Source organism: Tiliqua scincoides, chromosome 10 (genome assembly GCF_035046505.1).
Source record: "Tiliqua scincoides isolate rTilSci1 chromosome 10, rTilSci1.hap2, whole genome shotgun sequence".
In the NCBI taxonomy this organism is placed as follows: Eukaryota; Metazoa; Chordata; class Lepidosauria; order Squamata; family Scincidae; genus Tiliqua; species Tiliqua scincoides.
In genome coordinates, this window is record NC_089830.1 from 29411773 (window position 1) to 29427668 (window position 15896).

A 15896-nucleotide genomic window follows, 5' to 3' on the forward strand; every position below is an offset into this window, starting at 1 on the left:
GCTGCTCGCAAAGCGAGGGCGGGGCGTAAGCCTGTGGAACGCCTTGCCACAGGACGCGGTGGCGCCTTTTACCCAGTGTCATTGGTCGGTGGAACTACTTGCCCACTTCTTCCGACCCACTTCCAGACTTTCCTTCTGTGTGATGCCCCCACTCAGGGCTTCCAAGCAGTGGCGTAACTAGAGGGGGTGCAAAGCATTAAGTTGTGCAAGGGGCCTGCCTCCCCGTGGCATGCAAGCAGCCCCACCCCTCTGGCCTGGAAGGGCTCCGAAGGGGAGGCGCCTGCACGCCATGAGGAGGCTCCCTGCAACACTTACTGCTTTGCACCCCCTCTCTTTATGCCACTGCTTCCAAGCAGACCTGGAAGCCGCCACTTCCCTGCACGGCTGGGCCTCCTCCTCTCTGCATTGGGGCTTCCTGCTGCTCCTGTGAGCTGGGTTGGGGGTCACACCCTGGCTGAGCTGGAAGCACAGAGAAAGTAGCAGGCAGAGGGTCCCCCCCAGAATCAGGCCTGGGGCCAGACATGTTGCAATGGTGGAATTATTGCAGAATTGCCAGAACATAAATGCAGATAACCTGATAAGGTGTTCAATAGTTTAATTGTGTTCAATATTAATTAAATATATAATTAATTATACAAGTGAAAATCAAGGGCTGGGTGTCAGTCAACACAAGGCCATTGCACTTCTTAGCTGCAAGATCAAGGAAGGTGGGGGGAAAGTTAGCTTCTTGGGGTGCCTTTGGGCAGAATCCTGCCCACACTCTTCTTCTTGCAGCACTGCAGGCAAGAGGGACTAACTTAAAAGGGGACACTTCTGCAACTGGAGAATGAGGCTGATGGGCAATGGATCCAGGATGGACCAAAGGCTGCTGGGAGGGAGGAGCTTCAGTTCCCAAATACAACTACAGACCTGCTTCTGGCTTCTCAGCTGCAGCCCTATCACAAGGACCTTGAAGGGCAGGTAAAGGTGGGAACTGCTGAGTAGGCAATACAGCACCCACTACTCCGCAACTCAGGAGGGGTCACACAGCTCTACCTGGATCCTAGCCACATATGGACAAGGTTAGTTGTTTACAGGAAGCAGATTTACATACCCATTTCCAGTCCAATCCAAAGCTTTGTGTGCTTTGCATGGTCAGTAATCTCAATTTGCTTACTTAATGCATTCTCACTTCTTAGCTAATTAAGCTCTAAAAGCAACTTACAAAAACAATCTCACACTCTGCTCACAAAGAGGTGTTTAGCTATTTATTTAGGCAATGGAAATTATTTCTCCCACCTTTTAATACAACTAACATTCCCTTTTAGCCACATTCTGTTCTGCCCAATTCGCTCTGTGCTGCTTAGAACCTCCATGGTGGTTCTAAGGAAGCTACACTCTATTCACTGGAGTCCGTCCCCCCCCCCCGCTATTTGCTGAGGAACAAGGTGGCCCCCCTCCCAACACACAACAGCCCTGACCTCTCCTTGAGACAGAGGCATTGGATGTTAGAAGTGGAACTATCCCTGGAGGCCCCACCTAGTCCACCCCCTGCTCAATGCACAGGATTCGCTGCAACTCAGAAGCGCCCTGAGCAGGCACCCTCCATGTGCAGCAGGGTGTGACAGGCTCAGTGGCTTCTCTCTTTAATTCAGAAAAAGTGCTGGCATGCAATGGCAGGCTCATGACTTCCTGCTGCAAAGGGCAGCAGGGGGGCCCTTCCCCACCCCCTCTGGGGCGTTAATGGGTGAAGGCACTTGAGGGAGAATTGGGTGGGAGAGTGGGTTGCAAATGAGGATTTCCCTTTGTCATTGGAGGGGCTGGCACTTTGCAGCTGCCCCTGTGGGTGGAGAAGGGCTGGGCAAAAGCCACAGGCCGCCTCACTCCTTGGGGTAGTGCCTGGAGAGGTAGACGTTCTTCCCATCATACTCGGAGGTGGTCAGGCACTTGAGAAAGAAGTGCCCGAGGTCGTGTTTGGAGATGACCCTGGAGCCGCTGGATGTGTCCACTGTCACGGTGTAGTCGCCAGTGAGGGGCTGGTCGCCTGCAGGAGGAGGAAAGAGAAGAGGGGGCTAGTCCAGATGGGACAAGCGGTGGGAGTGCCAGGGCAGATGCAGGGAGGAATGCAGAGGGCAGCTGTGGTAGGAGATGGCCCTGGAAGAGACTCCCTTCACTGTCCACAGCAGAGGGGCAAGGCCTCTCCTCCCTCCCTCGCCAAGCCTGGAGTGGTCCTGGAGTGCAGGAGCCCTCCCCAAAGGCTGGGACTGCTGGGTGAGGCCCTCAGGCAAGGCAGAGGCTGGTGTCATTTCCTTGGAAGAGGCTCCCTCCACATGTGGACAGGTTTCTGCAGCCATTTCAAGGGGGGTGAATTTAATTAAGCAGGGCTCCCCTGGAACGGGCTCTGTCCCTCATTCACCTCAGGAAGGGGCTGGCCTGCTCAGCCCCATCAGGACCTCCACTGTGAGTGAAGAGCCAGTCCCAGACCCTTGAGATGAAGCGCAGAGCCACACACGCGGCTAAGCACAGGCTGAGCTCTTGCGCAGAGCCCAGAACAGCATGACTTGCAGCCGCCCAACAGGGAAGAGCAGAGTCCTGCCTCGAAGCAGAGGGTCCCAGCAGGGTCCACCCCTGGCAACATCTCCAGAGACAAAACTCTGAGGTTGAGGAAGAATCTCTGGGGCGGATGGAGACCCAACTCCCACCTGACACCCTGCAAAGCCGCCGCTGCCAATTGGTGTGGGAAACACACAGGTTCGGGCAAAGGTGGCTTCTCCACTTCCCTCCCAGGCACAGGCCCTTTCCTGACACCTGACGTGACCCAGCCGTGGCGCAATCCTCAAATACAAGCATTGGCAAGAACCTTGGAGGTCAACAGGCCCATCCTCCACCCAGCAGAGGCAGCTGCCACAGCTGCCCAACTGGAAATTCTCCAGGGAGAGAGACAGGCCGGGTGGTCTCAATGCCGGGCAGTTCTGGCAGTGGGGACATTTTTCTTTTGCCTCCCCATCGTCTCCACCCACAGGTTCTAGTTCTACCCTCAAGAGCCACTGGCAGTGATGCCACCACGAGCGCCATCAGCAATGGAACCCCCATGAGTGGCACCTGCAATGTGAGGCGGCATGACGTAGACACAGTCCAGGCCGGACTCCTTCAGAATCTGCTGCATCCGGATGTGGTCCTCTGTCACAGGCCGCAGCTTGGCAGGCACCTTGTCCAAGTCCCACATCAGGAAGGCTGCAAGCAAAGGCCCACCAGAAAGTCAGAAGGGGCCCGGGCCCTGCTGGGGAGCCCTTCCACCCCCCCTGGCCCCCACTGCCCAGCCACCTCTTTTGCCCGGCTCTAGAGGGAGCCCATTCTTTATGGGATTTGTCAACTGAGATTCAAGCCAGTGTATTCTAGTGGAGGGGGGAATGTCTGCACCTCACTATGTGGAATCTGGGTTCAAACCCTACTTGGTCAAGTCATCTCAGTCTGACCCATCCGTCATGGGAATCTTACTGAGAGGGCTGTTCCAAGAGTTGGAAAATAATCTGAAAGCAAAAAAGCATAAGCCATTTCAAATGATCGTGATTTCTGTGTCCAGGATCCTGGCACCCTGACCTGGACGTCCTGCCTCCCCCAGGGGCCTCTCACCCACTAGGCCTTCAGTCTGTTCTTACCCTTTACATTTTGTTCTGTGTGGGTCTGGCTAAAACATCCAGCCGTGTCCTGTGGTGGCTGGGAAACAGCTCCGTAGGCATGATCCTGCCTGCACGCTGTGGCTGGGGAAGCTCTGCCTTTGAACCTGCCACTACCTGAAGTATGCTTGGTGGAAGTGTGGGGAAACTTCTCTCACATGGGATGTGGAACTCCCTATCCCAGGAGACCCACTGGGCCCCTTTCTCTTGATCTTCCCATGCCAGCTGAAGGCACGATCATTTTCATGGCCTTCCAACTGCCTCCTGTTGCAGCCTGACTTTGGGAGAACCCACCACTCTGGTGGCATCCAGGCGCCATCTAAGACGTTCCTGATGCCATCAGGCCTTTGGCCCGAGCAATGACACGTGGCTCTGGTCTTGTGTATCTGTCAGCGCAATGTTGTCAGCCATGCGCTCCTTTTCCTCGCACAATTTGTCCTGATCGCGTTTTGACCTTATCTTAGCCACTGAATGCTTTTCACGAAGTCCTGAAAGGCGGGGTGGAGGTATTCCTAAGAAACATGTTCAGCTGCCTGTTTTCCTGCTCCCTCCTGAAAACTGTTGTTTTCTGTCATGTGTTCTGTGGCTGATTTGAAGCCACTCTGAGCATTTGCATGACTCTGAAAGGTCGGACAATAAGCCGCCACTTCACGGCACGTGAAAGAGGCAGGTGGCCCACTCCTGCTGGCTCCCCTCCAGCCTCTGCCAGCCTCAAACGGTCCTCCTCTGGACAAGGCGCACGCCCCTGACTTGCAGGGGCACAGCTTGGAAGGGGTTCTCTGGACTGTGGCAAGCTCTGTGCAGGGTGAGGGAGGGCTTACCAGACAGGCATACCACCACTTTGCGGAGGCCGTGGGACTTCATGGCAGCCACAATGTTACGAGTGCCCTCAGACATCATGGTGGTGGGACCTGCCAGGAGATGAGAAAGAAAAGGCAGGAGAGTTGAGGGCTACGGGGGGAGGGAAGCAGGAAGAAGAGGCTGGGGGGGAGGCAGCCACTCGTACTGAGGTCGTTGCGTGTGCCCAAGATGACGATGACGGCATCCTGTCCCTTCACTGTGTGCTGGACGTCCTCCAGGTTCAGTACGTCTCCCACCACCACCTGCGCCGGCCGGAGCTCTGGGGGCAGCCGTACTGGGTCCCGCACAAGTACTGTCACCTGGTATCCTGGGAAGAGAGAGACAGGTGAAGCCAGGTGTGTGAGGTGGAGAGGAGAGAGGGGGGCTGCTGAAGTGGTGAGTGTGGACAGTCAGAGACTCTCCTTTTTCAGCTGGGGGAGGGGAAAGGAGGCCTCAAGGCTCAGACACTCCCTTCTGGAGTGTCGGTTTTCAACCAAAACCACTGTGCTGTGGCATGCACATTGGGGCAAAAAATCAAATAGGCTGATGGGTTCTGAGCTGTCTGTGACAGATCAGGAGAGAGATCTTGGGGTGGTGGTGGACAGGTCGATGAAAGTGTCGACCCAATGTGCGGCGGCAGTGAAGAAGGCCAATTCTATGCTTGGGATCATTAGGAAGGGTATTGAGAACAAAACGGCTAATATTATAATGCCATTGTACAAATCGATGGTAAGGCCACACCTGGAGTATTGTGTCCAGTTCTGGTCGCCGCATCTCAAAAAAGACATAGTGGAAATGGAAAAGGTGCAAAGAGTGACTAAGATGATTACTAGGCTGGGGCACCTTCCTTATGAGGAAAGACTATGGCATTTGGGCCTCTTCAGCCTACAAAAGAGGCGCCTGAGGGGGGACATGATTGAGACATACAAAATTATGCAGGGAATGGACAGAGTGGACAGAGAGATGCTCTTTATGCTCTCACATAACACCAGAACCAGGGGACATCCACTAAAATTGAGTGTTGGGAGAGTTAGAACAGACAAAATATTTCTTTACTCAGCGTGTGGTTGGTCTGTGGAACTCCTTGCTACAGGATGTGGTGATGGCGTCTGGCCTAGACGCCTTTAAAAGGGGACTAGACAATTTTCTTGAGGAAAAATCCATTATGGGTTACAAGCGATGATGTGTATGTGCAACCTCCTGATTTTAGAAATGGGCTATGTCAGAATGCCAGATGCAAGGGAGGGCACCAGGATGAGGTCTCTTGTTATCAGGTGTGTTCCCTGGGGCATTTGGTGGGCTGCTGTGAGATACAGGAAGCTGGACTAGATGGGCCTATGGCCTGATCCAGTGGGGCTGTTCTGATGTGTGTGTGAGGCACTGTAATGGAAGATCAGAAGATCATCAGGTGGATGATGTGGTGTTGACAGTGATCCCATGCTTTGACAGCTGTTTGATAGCTCTGGGAAGGGCAGGGCTGGCTCCACAGCTGTAATCAATCAAGGCCAATGGAGACCTGGTTGGACACCTGAGCTTCACTTGACCTTCATGGGGCTTTGAATGAGCTAAGGAGGTAGCTCACAGCTGAGCTGCATTTGCACTTAATGGGACACAAAGGATAAAAGGCAGCTTCAGAAGGACCAAAGGAGCTGAGAGCCGGATGCTGACCCAGCCGAGAGCCGGACCCTGACCCAGAGGGAGACGCTACCTGACCCAGAGGGAACCAGACCAAGGGGGCTACCTGACCCAGACCTACAGGAGAAGGGGACTGCCAGGACTCTGCTGGAGGACACAGAAGACTGGACTGTGCTTTGGAGACCGGATTGGAGTTGAATTGGAGGCTTCAGACCTTTACCCACTGAGTTAAGTGGAGTTTTGGGGAGGGAAAGCCTCTGGACAAGAGAACTTGCAGGGAGTATCTGTGTTCATAGCAATAAATTTGGGTAGTTACTATAGATAAGGAGTTCTGTGTTCATTCCTCTGCACACCACAGCGGTTGTTCTAGAGATAAAGAGGGTGTTAATTAGCCAAAAAGTGGGCATTAAAAGGGAGTTGAGATATTTGGATGGGACAAATTGGCATAGTCTGCAGGATTTGAAAATTAGGATAGGACAAATTGGTACCAGGAGGAGTTCGAAGCCTGAGGCAATTAATACTAAGGGACACAGGTGTGTGCAAAGGAATGAACTCCTTTTGGATCTGGGATATGGAGCCCCTAGTAAAGGACACGTACACTTCTGCTGTGTTTTTGAATGCATGGAGTGTGCTGGGAATTATATGGACATTAATAATAGCACTTGTCCATATCTAGAAGTTTGGTAAGTTTGTTCCCTCTATTTGAGGAAACTCTGGGTGCCAGGTGGGGATTGTGCGGTGGAGATGCAGTACCTAAAACGGGAATTGCATAGGCTGAATGGGGTAATCTGCTGTTTAAAGGAACAGAAGTCAGCTTATGCTGAAGCCTTGGCAAACGCCCAACAGCAGATAAGGGTATCGGACTGCCTTAATGAGATTCTCTCAGCCCGGTTGACGGACCTCAAAGGAAAATTTAAGGCAGAAATAAGGGAGAAGCGCAAGCATCCAGGCCTCTTACAGGCTGATAGTAGCACTGGTCTGGACACACTGGTAGCACTGGTACCCCCAGGACGGAGGAGAAGGTGCCTGCAGGAAAGACCCTGGATTAAAAACTCCTGCATGCACCTGGACAGAGTGTTCCCAGGTGGAAGATGTGGGCAGACCTGATAGATAGAGGGGTGCCCAGAGAAAAGATGGATAGACTCCCTACTCCAGAGTTGTATAAACTCTGGGAAGAGGGGAAAGGGAAGAGGAAGGCCCAGGTGAGGCAAAACATGCCGATCAATACCGGTGAAGGGTCAGATATGGAAGATGAGACCTCATTAACCCCTCTGGAGGAGGATCTCATAAACTTGGGGATTGATCTTGGGCCCCACCAAGGAAGATGTGCAGCAGGGGCTAGTCACCCTAGTAAAGCACATGAAGGCCCAAGGGTAGGAAATTAACCCGCTAAAGATTCAGGAACTGGCTCAACAAGTCCAGTTCCTAGGGGTGGTATGGTCTGGATCTGTGAGGTACATTCCAGCCAGGGTGCGGAATGTTATAGTTGCACTGCCCCCTTCTTCTTTGAAGCAGGAGGCTCAAAGGATAATAGGGTTGATGGGAGAAAACTAAAGCGAAGGGAATAAAATTACACAGGTGATGCTCCACTTGTGAGTTTTCTTGCAGGACTGAAAGGAAACCATCCTTGGGAAAGGAGAAGAATGGCGATGGACCAAAACAAGAGGAATCACTGGAAGACCAAGGGGTGGATTGTAATGGAAGATCAGAAGATCATCAGGTGGATGATGTGGTGTTGACAGTGATCCCATGTTTTGACAGCTGTTTGATAGCTCTGGGAAGGGCAGGGCTGGCTCCACTGCTGTAATCAATCAAGGCCAATGGAGACCTGGTTGGACACCTGAGCTTCACTTGACCTTCATGGGGCTTTGAATGAGCTAAGGAGGTAGCTCACAGCTGAGCTGCATTTGCACTTAATGGGACACAAAGGATAAAAGGCAGCTTCAGAAGGACCAAAGGAGCCGAGAGCCGGACGCTGACCTAGAGGGAGATGCTGACCCAGCCGGAAGCGGAATGCTGACCCAGAGGGAAACCCGGACCCTGACCCAGAGGGAACCAGACCAAGAGGGCTACAGGAGAAGGGGACTGCCAGGACTCTGCTGGAGGACACAGAAGACTGGGAAGACTGGACTGTGCTTTGGAGACCGGATTGGACTTGAATAGGAGGCTTCAGACCTTTACCCACTGAGTTAAGTGGAGTTTTGGGGAGGGAAAGCCTCTGGACAAGAGGACTTGCAGGGAGTGTCTGTGTTCATAGCAATAAATTTGAGTAGTTGCTATAGATAAGGAGTTCTGTGTTCATTCCTTTGCACACCACAGCGGTTGTTCTAGAGATAAAGAGGGTGTTAATTAGCCAAAAAGCGGGCATTAGAAGGGAGTTGAGATATTTGGACGGGACAAATTGGCGTAGTCTGCAGGATTCGAAAATTAGGATAGGACAGGCACACACACACTGAGGCAGCCTCAGGTGTGCTGAGGGGCCAGAGGAGGAGTAAGCCCCACTGATTATTATGGGGCTTACTTCGGAGTGGACACGCCTAGGATTAGGTATCGAGTCCCTTGTCTGCCCTGCCTGCTGACTGGACAACTAGAAAAGCCTGGAAGAGGTCTGGGCAGAGTGAGGAGGGAGCCAGGGGCAGGCAAGCAGGCAGGAAGCAGTTGAGCCTGCGGAGGCCAGCAGCCTAAGAGTGGGCTGGCTGAGGGTCCAGGAAAGTCCCTTTTCCTTGCCTGCAGCTCCCCAAAGCAACCCCCCGCCTTGCCTTTGCCTTTCAGAGGAGGGGCGTTGGGCCACGATCCTATCCATACTTTCCTGGGAGTAAGCCCCATTGACTATAATGGGACTTACTTCTGAGTAGACATGCCTAGGATTGGGCAAAGTGTCTACTAGTCACACTTTTTTCTGAAATACAGGAGCAGGCAATGGGGGGGGGAATGTGAAGCAAGTGATTCTGGACCTTTGGAAGGTGTGGACCAGTGAGGGGAGGGACAGTAGGAGAGGTGCGAACTGCAATTATGAGATGAGGGGGGATGTCCCTGTGGGAGGGGTGGGTGGGGGAGAGGAGGAGAGAGAAGTGCCAATTGCCTGCTCACGTATTTGAGAAAAAAGAGTGCAAACAAAAGCCCAATCCTAGGCATGTCTACCCAGAAGTAAGTCCCACAGGCATTCTCCCCCCCCCCCCCCAGTCTTTGGCTGCAATCCTAACCACACTGTCCTGAGAGTAAGCCCCATTGAACAAAATAGGACTTACTTCTGAGTAGACCTGGTTAGGATTGTGCCCTTTGTCATGTAATGATTTAATTGTATTAATTAAAATTAATTGTAATATAGTAATTTAATGTAAGTAAAAAACAGAGTGTGCCTGGACAGTGTGCCGTGAGCTGAAAAAAGGTTTAGAAGGGCTGTTCTGGAGAGTGGCCGGCAGGTAGGACCTTCCCCAGGGGAAAGCACAGGGGACAGTGCTGCTACTGACAGGAGCCACAAAAGGTCTTCAGTGTTTCCTTGCCACCTCAGCAAGTTCACCACAGGAACCCAAAGTCACAGTTTTTCACAGAACAACAGGGTGTTTTTCGGCCCAGGAAATGCCAGCTCCATTCAGCCACTGCCGCCTCTTCTCACACTCCACTTCCTGCTCTTGCCACCCCTCTTCCCACCCTGAAATTCCCATTCTACCAATAGCAGGAACTGTTTCCACAGGCATTGCAGATTCTGGCAACTATTCCACAAAACCTGCATGTACAATTATTTCTCCTAAGTGAACAAGGTTGTCTCTTGCGTAACTTAAGAAAAACAAACACACAACCAAAGGTCCTATTCTAACTTTAAGGGCACTACTTTTCCTCCAGCACTTCTGATTTTTCTCCCAGAGGTTCTTGCAAATGTACACCTTGACCACAGATTGCAATCCAAATGGTCCCCTTTGCACACTTCCAACCACAACTATTACAGCATGTACTTAAGAAGTACCACTTGGGCGCTATGTGACTCAGCAGTTTTCTGGAACATTAGGACACAACAGGAAGTGATAATTTTTTCCTCAAATATATTCCCAGATGTCAAAGACCTCCCATATCTTGTCCCCACCCACCATATAATTCAAGGGTGTCAAACATAAGACCCACAGGTGGGCTACAGCCCATAGAAGCTCTATATCTCCCCCCCCTGCTGAGCTCTCCCAGCCTCACCATCAGCTGCTCTCAGCTGCTGAGCTGTGAAATGACGCATGGCCAGAAACTGTGCTTCTGAAAGGGCAGAGCTGGGAGAGCCCAGTTATCAGGTAGACCAACCTTTTAGCAGCGTTGCTTCTGCCAAGGTGTCACTTTGCAGAGCACTTCTCAGCTGCTGAGTTGCAAAGTGACGCCTTGGCAGAAGAGGTACTGCTGAAAGGGCGGCCCAAGTGATCATTGGACTCTCCCCATCTGGAAAATATGATCAAGATTTGCACCTTTTCTCTTCTCTCATTTGCAGCTAATGAACTCCCAGGCAAGATAAGAGTGCTTATTTCTGGTCATCACCAGCACGTCACTTTCTGCTTAATGACATCACTTCCAGCTTCCAGCTCTCAACAGCTGCCATGAAGGCTATTCGGCCTATTATATGAAACGAGTTTGACGCCCCTGATATAATTCTTTCCTATTCTTCTTCACTGCTGGGGCTAAAATTCAGTGACAATGTAATAAAATTGACAAGGCACACCACACTGCTGGCTCACAGCCCCCAGTGGCCCTCCTAATAAGTAACTTTCCTCAAACTTGTAAGGTGCACCTACAGACCATTCATGGCATATTAATGTGCTTGAACACATTATCCGAATCCGACGAACGAACATGAATCCGACGCATCCTTGGCATCACCTGGCAGGACAAAGTTCCAAACAACACAGTACTGGAACGAGCTGGAATCCCTAGCATGTATGCACTGCTGAAACAGAGACGCCTGAGTTGACTCGGTCATGTTGTGAGAATGGATGGCCGGATCCCAAAGGATCTCCTCTATGGAGAACTCGTGCAAGGAAAGCGCCCTACAGGTAGACCACAGCTGCGATACAAGGACATCTGCAAGAGGGATCTGAAGGCCTTAGGAATGGACCTCAACAGGTGGTAAACCCTGGCCTCTGAGCAGCCCTCTTGGAGGCAGGCTGTGCAGCATGGCCTCTTCCAGTTTGAAGAGACACTTGGCCAACAGACTTGAGACAAAGAGGCAAAGAAGGAAGGCCCATAGCCAGGGAGACAGACCAGGGACACACTATACTGGCGTGGACCTGGCCACAGTAACCCATGCCCTAGTGACATCTAGATTAGATTATTGCAATGCGCTCTACGTGGGGCTGCCTTTGAAGACGGTCCGGAAATTACAACTAGTACAGAATGCGGCTGCTCATGTGGTGGCTGGAGCACGTCGGTTTGACTCTGTTGAGCCGTTGCTCCGGCGGCTACACTGGCTGCCGGTTCTGTTCCGGGCCCAATTCAAGGTGCTAGTTTTGACTTTTAAAGACCTTTACGGCTCGGGTCCGGGGTATTTGAGGGACCGCCTCCTTCCCTACAATCCTGCCCGTGCTCTTAGATAATCTGGGGGGGCCCTTTTGACTGTGCCGCCACTAAGAGATGTTAGAGGGGCGGCGGCCAGGAAGAGGGCCTTCTGGGTGGTGGCTCCCGAACTGTGGAATACCCTCCCCTTAGAACTGAGAACTGCTCCCTCGTTGCTAACGTTTCGGCATGGACTGAAGACCTTTTTATTTCAAAAAGCTTCTAATTGTTGACAGGCTGGCTGGCGTTCTTGCTTTTTATATGAAAATCCACCGGGTTTGTTTGTTTTTAGATTTTTTAATTATTGTAAATTGTTTTTAATGTTGTATTTTTAAAGTGTTGTAAGCCACCTTGTGTGCCCGTTGGGCAAAAAGGCGGGGTATAAATTAATAAAATAATAATAATTAAAAAAAAAAAATACTTGCTCCCAGTGTGGAGGGACTGTCACTCTCAAATCAGCCTTTTCAGCCACACTAGACACTATGCCAGAACCACCACTCAGAGCATGATACCATCGTCTTTCGAGACGGAAGGTTGCCAACTGATGTGCTCGCAGCACCATGGCTGAAAATTGCTGCTTCCTGGGACTTAATTCTGCGCACACTTTCCTGGGAGCCTTGGTGAAGCTGACGTCCTTCTATTCTACCTTCTCCCTACTCCTCTCAGCTGCCAGCATTCATGCCAGGATAAAAAATACGTGCTTTGTAGTCTTTTTAAAGGAATTTGTCCCTCCCAAACGGCCTATTCCATTTCCTTTTAATCCTCTTATCCTTCAGAAATTTCTTCTTTTGAAGTTGAAGGTGGCCATGGCAACTTCCCACAGTTAGGCTGAATCTGATAGCCCTGTGGTTACTGTTCCCTGGCAGTCCACCCACACCATGTCCACCCCAGGACTTAAGCTGAGCATGAAATGGTACCTCTCCTCTCTTCAGGGGATTCCATGACATCATTGGCTGTTCCAAAAGATGATAATGACATGTATTCCAACACGTTGGAAAGGAGCCCGGATTGATGAACACACTCTGGCCTGCTATGTGAGGCACCATCAGGTGTCAAGACACAAATAGTCCTGGTGAGCCATTGTCACAGATCATGCAAGATGTTGCACTGTTGGCATCCTTCAGTCTTGGAAGACTATGGTGTCGTGCTCTGAATGGTGGTATCTGAAACAGAGTGTCCTCTCCAGTGCGCAAAGCCTGGGTAAAGTAGATATGGAGGATAGACTGTTTCCCATGCAGCAAATCCCCCCTCTCCACATCACTAAAATGGTCCAATGGAAAGGCAGAAGCCAATACGGTTGGTTCCAACGGCGTCGCAGGAGTTGCCAGAACGTGACTGTGTTCAGCCATGAACTGCCTCAGGGACTCCGGCTCCGGATTTTGCCTCGAGGTTGACTCCTGAAGCCTTTTCCATAGCTGGATGTAGCCACAAGGCAGTGGAGGTTTGGGATCAGAGTTTTCCTTCTCTCAGATGAGCTGCCTTCCCAGGCTAAGGAGTCCCATCTACCCGGTGGGTGTTTAGTCGCCTCTTATGACTACAGCCAAACTGAGGGCCTATTCTTATCCCCCAGCCCCCAGGGGTTAAGGATGTTAAGGTTAAGGGGTTAAGGGGATGTTGCACTAGTGTAGCAACTACTCAAAGTGCAAAAGTGTGGGTGCAAGGGCAGCGTGCAAGGCAAGGTACCAGTGGAAGAGAAACCAACAGCAAAGCGGTGGCTCTTGGCAACCTAGAGAATTGTGCTGAACGTTTTTCCTTACGGATTTTCTGAAAGGACTGCGATGCAAACAAGTTAAAATCCAGTCCTTCCCCCAGGATAGTCTTGGTTCTTTCCATGCCTGTGTGGTATGGAGAACCACCACAGAGCACCCACCTGTCCACCTTCTGACTGTGTGTGCACTGAAGCCCCTTATTGGTTGGGTCTGTGATGAAGCCTGTCGTCACAGACCCAGGAGAGTCAGACAAGGGGGCCTCTGGGGGGCTCAGCTGGTCACCTCTCCCAGTCCTGGCTGAAGAAGTTAAGCTCAAGGAACAACTCTCTCACCATTTGGCTCTGTCTCCTCCAAACGCTCGGCTAAAGGGCACAGGCCTTCCTGAGCTCTGTCCACATATGCATTTCTATAGCAAAGCTTAGACCGGAGTCACAGTCACAAGACTTAGGCAGAGAACACTATCGAGCATGTGCAGAGGGCCCTGAGAAGGCCCAGCCTATCTCTGTACTCCAAAAGGAGGCACTCAGACAGAGAGGGAAGCATGGAAATTGCTGCACAAACTCCCCCTCCAGAGGCTGGCCTGAAACTGCTCAGCAAGCCCCGAAGGAGGCCTCAGCAAGGAGTCCCTCTGCCCCATGTCAGGCCCCTGCCCGCCAAACGGCCTCCTCTGATAACACACCCTTTCCCCTTATCTCCGCAGCTCACACACTGGTAGCCCAGCAGCATGAAGAGGGTGGCTGGCAGCACCCATCTCTGGCTGGCCACTGCAGGCTGACACACACAAATGTAGCGCTGCTGCGTGGAAATGTGTGCCAGGCCAGGACTCGGGTCCTGCCTGCGGGTGTCAACGCTGTGCCCCTGACTGGCTCTCGTCCTGGGCTCCAGAGCCGACTTCAGCAGGATACTGCGCCTGGCAAGGGCAGCAGTGTGTGTGGCACTTACCAAGGAGGCCTCAGCAGGCTGGGCAAGGACTTCCTTCCCTGACCAGCTTGGTGCTGGTGCTGTGGAACTGGTGCCAGGCTGCAGGCAGGCAGCTTTGGTGGCATAGCCCACCGCGGGATGATCATGGTGGGGAAGAAGCTACACCTCCCCTCTCCAGCCAACCAACCCCCTGCACAGAGGGAGCTGCCAGGATTCCTGTGGAAAATCTTTCTGTGTGGCTTTTCCACAGGCGAGTGGCAAAACCACTGACAGGCAGGACGCCCCCCCCAGGCGGGTGCGGGGGCTTCACCGCTCAGCAGCGGCTTCCTCGCCTCCCTGCCACCCCACGGCTCGGCCACGGCGACGTGTTACACGCGTGCGGGCGATTCACACGTACGTGGCGCCGGTCTTCGCGCGTCCCGTCCCCCCCCCCGAGGGGCCGCCGTCCCCGGGCTCCGCCTGGCGCCCTCCGCCCGCAGACCCCGCGCTCGCCCGCCCGCCCGCCCGCTTACCGGCCTCGATGGCCTGCGCCAGGGTGGCCAAGCCGGTCATGCCGGTGGCGCCGAAGATGGCGATTCTCCGGCAGGAGGCGGCGGGCGCCGCCGAGGCCGCTGCTGCTGGAGCCGCCATGCCGGGATGAGCCCTCCTCCGCGCCCGGCCCCGCGCCAGCCCTTCCGCCCGGAGCTCCGCCTGGGGAGGCAGGCACGGGGCGGCGCTCGGCACGGGGAAGGAGGAGCGGGCGCAGCGGCCGGCCTCCCGGGGTCTCCCTCGCGCCCGCCCGCTCCTGCTGCCCGAGGAGACCCTGCGCCGCTGCCCGGGCTCTCTGCCCTGCGGCACGTCGGGGGCAGCCTGGCGCGGCGCGGGGGGTCACAGGGGCGGATGGCCAGGAAAAAGGGTCTGGGAGGGGCCCGGAGCGCGCCGGGGGGGTGCAGACGTGCGGGAGCCCTCGCCCCCCGCACTGAGTAGGACGCGCGCCGCCCCCCCGCAGATGTCTCAGCCGGCCTCCTGCTGCGCCGGCGCTCCTCCGCTCAGGTCCCTCGACACGCGGGAGGGCGCCACTGCTCCAGCCCGTCCCCGCAGAGCCCGCGCCGAGCGAGGGGGCGGGGAGTGCCCGGATCCCCGCGCCAGGAGGGGTCGCCCCGTCGCCTCCTGAGGGAAGCGCTCGCGCCCCGCAGAACTGCCCGCCCGCCCGCCGCTGCCTGGGGACGAGCCTTCCGAGGGCTCCCTCTGCAGAGCCGCACCGCCCCCGCCGGGCGGGGCCCCTTACCTGGCCGGCGGGCCGGGCCTGGCACCGCAGCGCATCTCCGCAGGACGGGCGCGCAGCCGAGTCATCGCAGCCCCGCCCGCGTGAGCGGCTCCTCGCCTCCTCCCGCCGCGCCGCCTTCGAGCCCGGCCAAGGTGACCGCCGCGCCGGAACACCGCGCCGCCCTCGGGGGCGGCCTCCTGCGCACCCCGCTCGCCCCGCCCGCGTCCTGGAAAGCGGCGGCGGCAGCGGAGCCCCTCGCCCGCCCGCCCGCCCGGCTGGGAGGGACGGAGCGGCGCGCCCGGATTGGCTGCTGCCCGCTGGACGGCGGCGAGGAGGGCGATGGGCTGCTGATGCTGCTGCGGGCAG

At 54.3% G+C, this 15896-nt stretch overlaps 1 protein-coding gene across 1 annotated transcript; it reads right to left on the reverse strand.

Moving 5' to 3' along the window:
• Positions 1-578: 578 nt before the first annotated feature.
• On the reverse strand, positions 579-15047 carry BLVRB (biliverdin reductase B). The gene is made up of 5 exons (XM_066638555.1): positions 14797-15047; positions 4663-4824; positions 4478-4567; positions 3082-3213; positions 579-2023 (listed from the first exon to the last, which is right to left on the reverse strand). Exons 1-5 carry the CDS (start codon positions 14912-14914, stop codon positions 1860-1862), a joined length of 666 nt encoding a protein of 221 aa, XP_066494652.1. The 5' UTR covers positions 14915-15047; the 3' UTR covers positions 579-1859.
• Between the last annotated feature and the right edge of the window lie 849 nt (positions 15048-15896).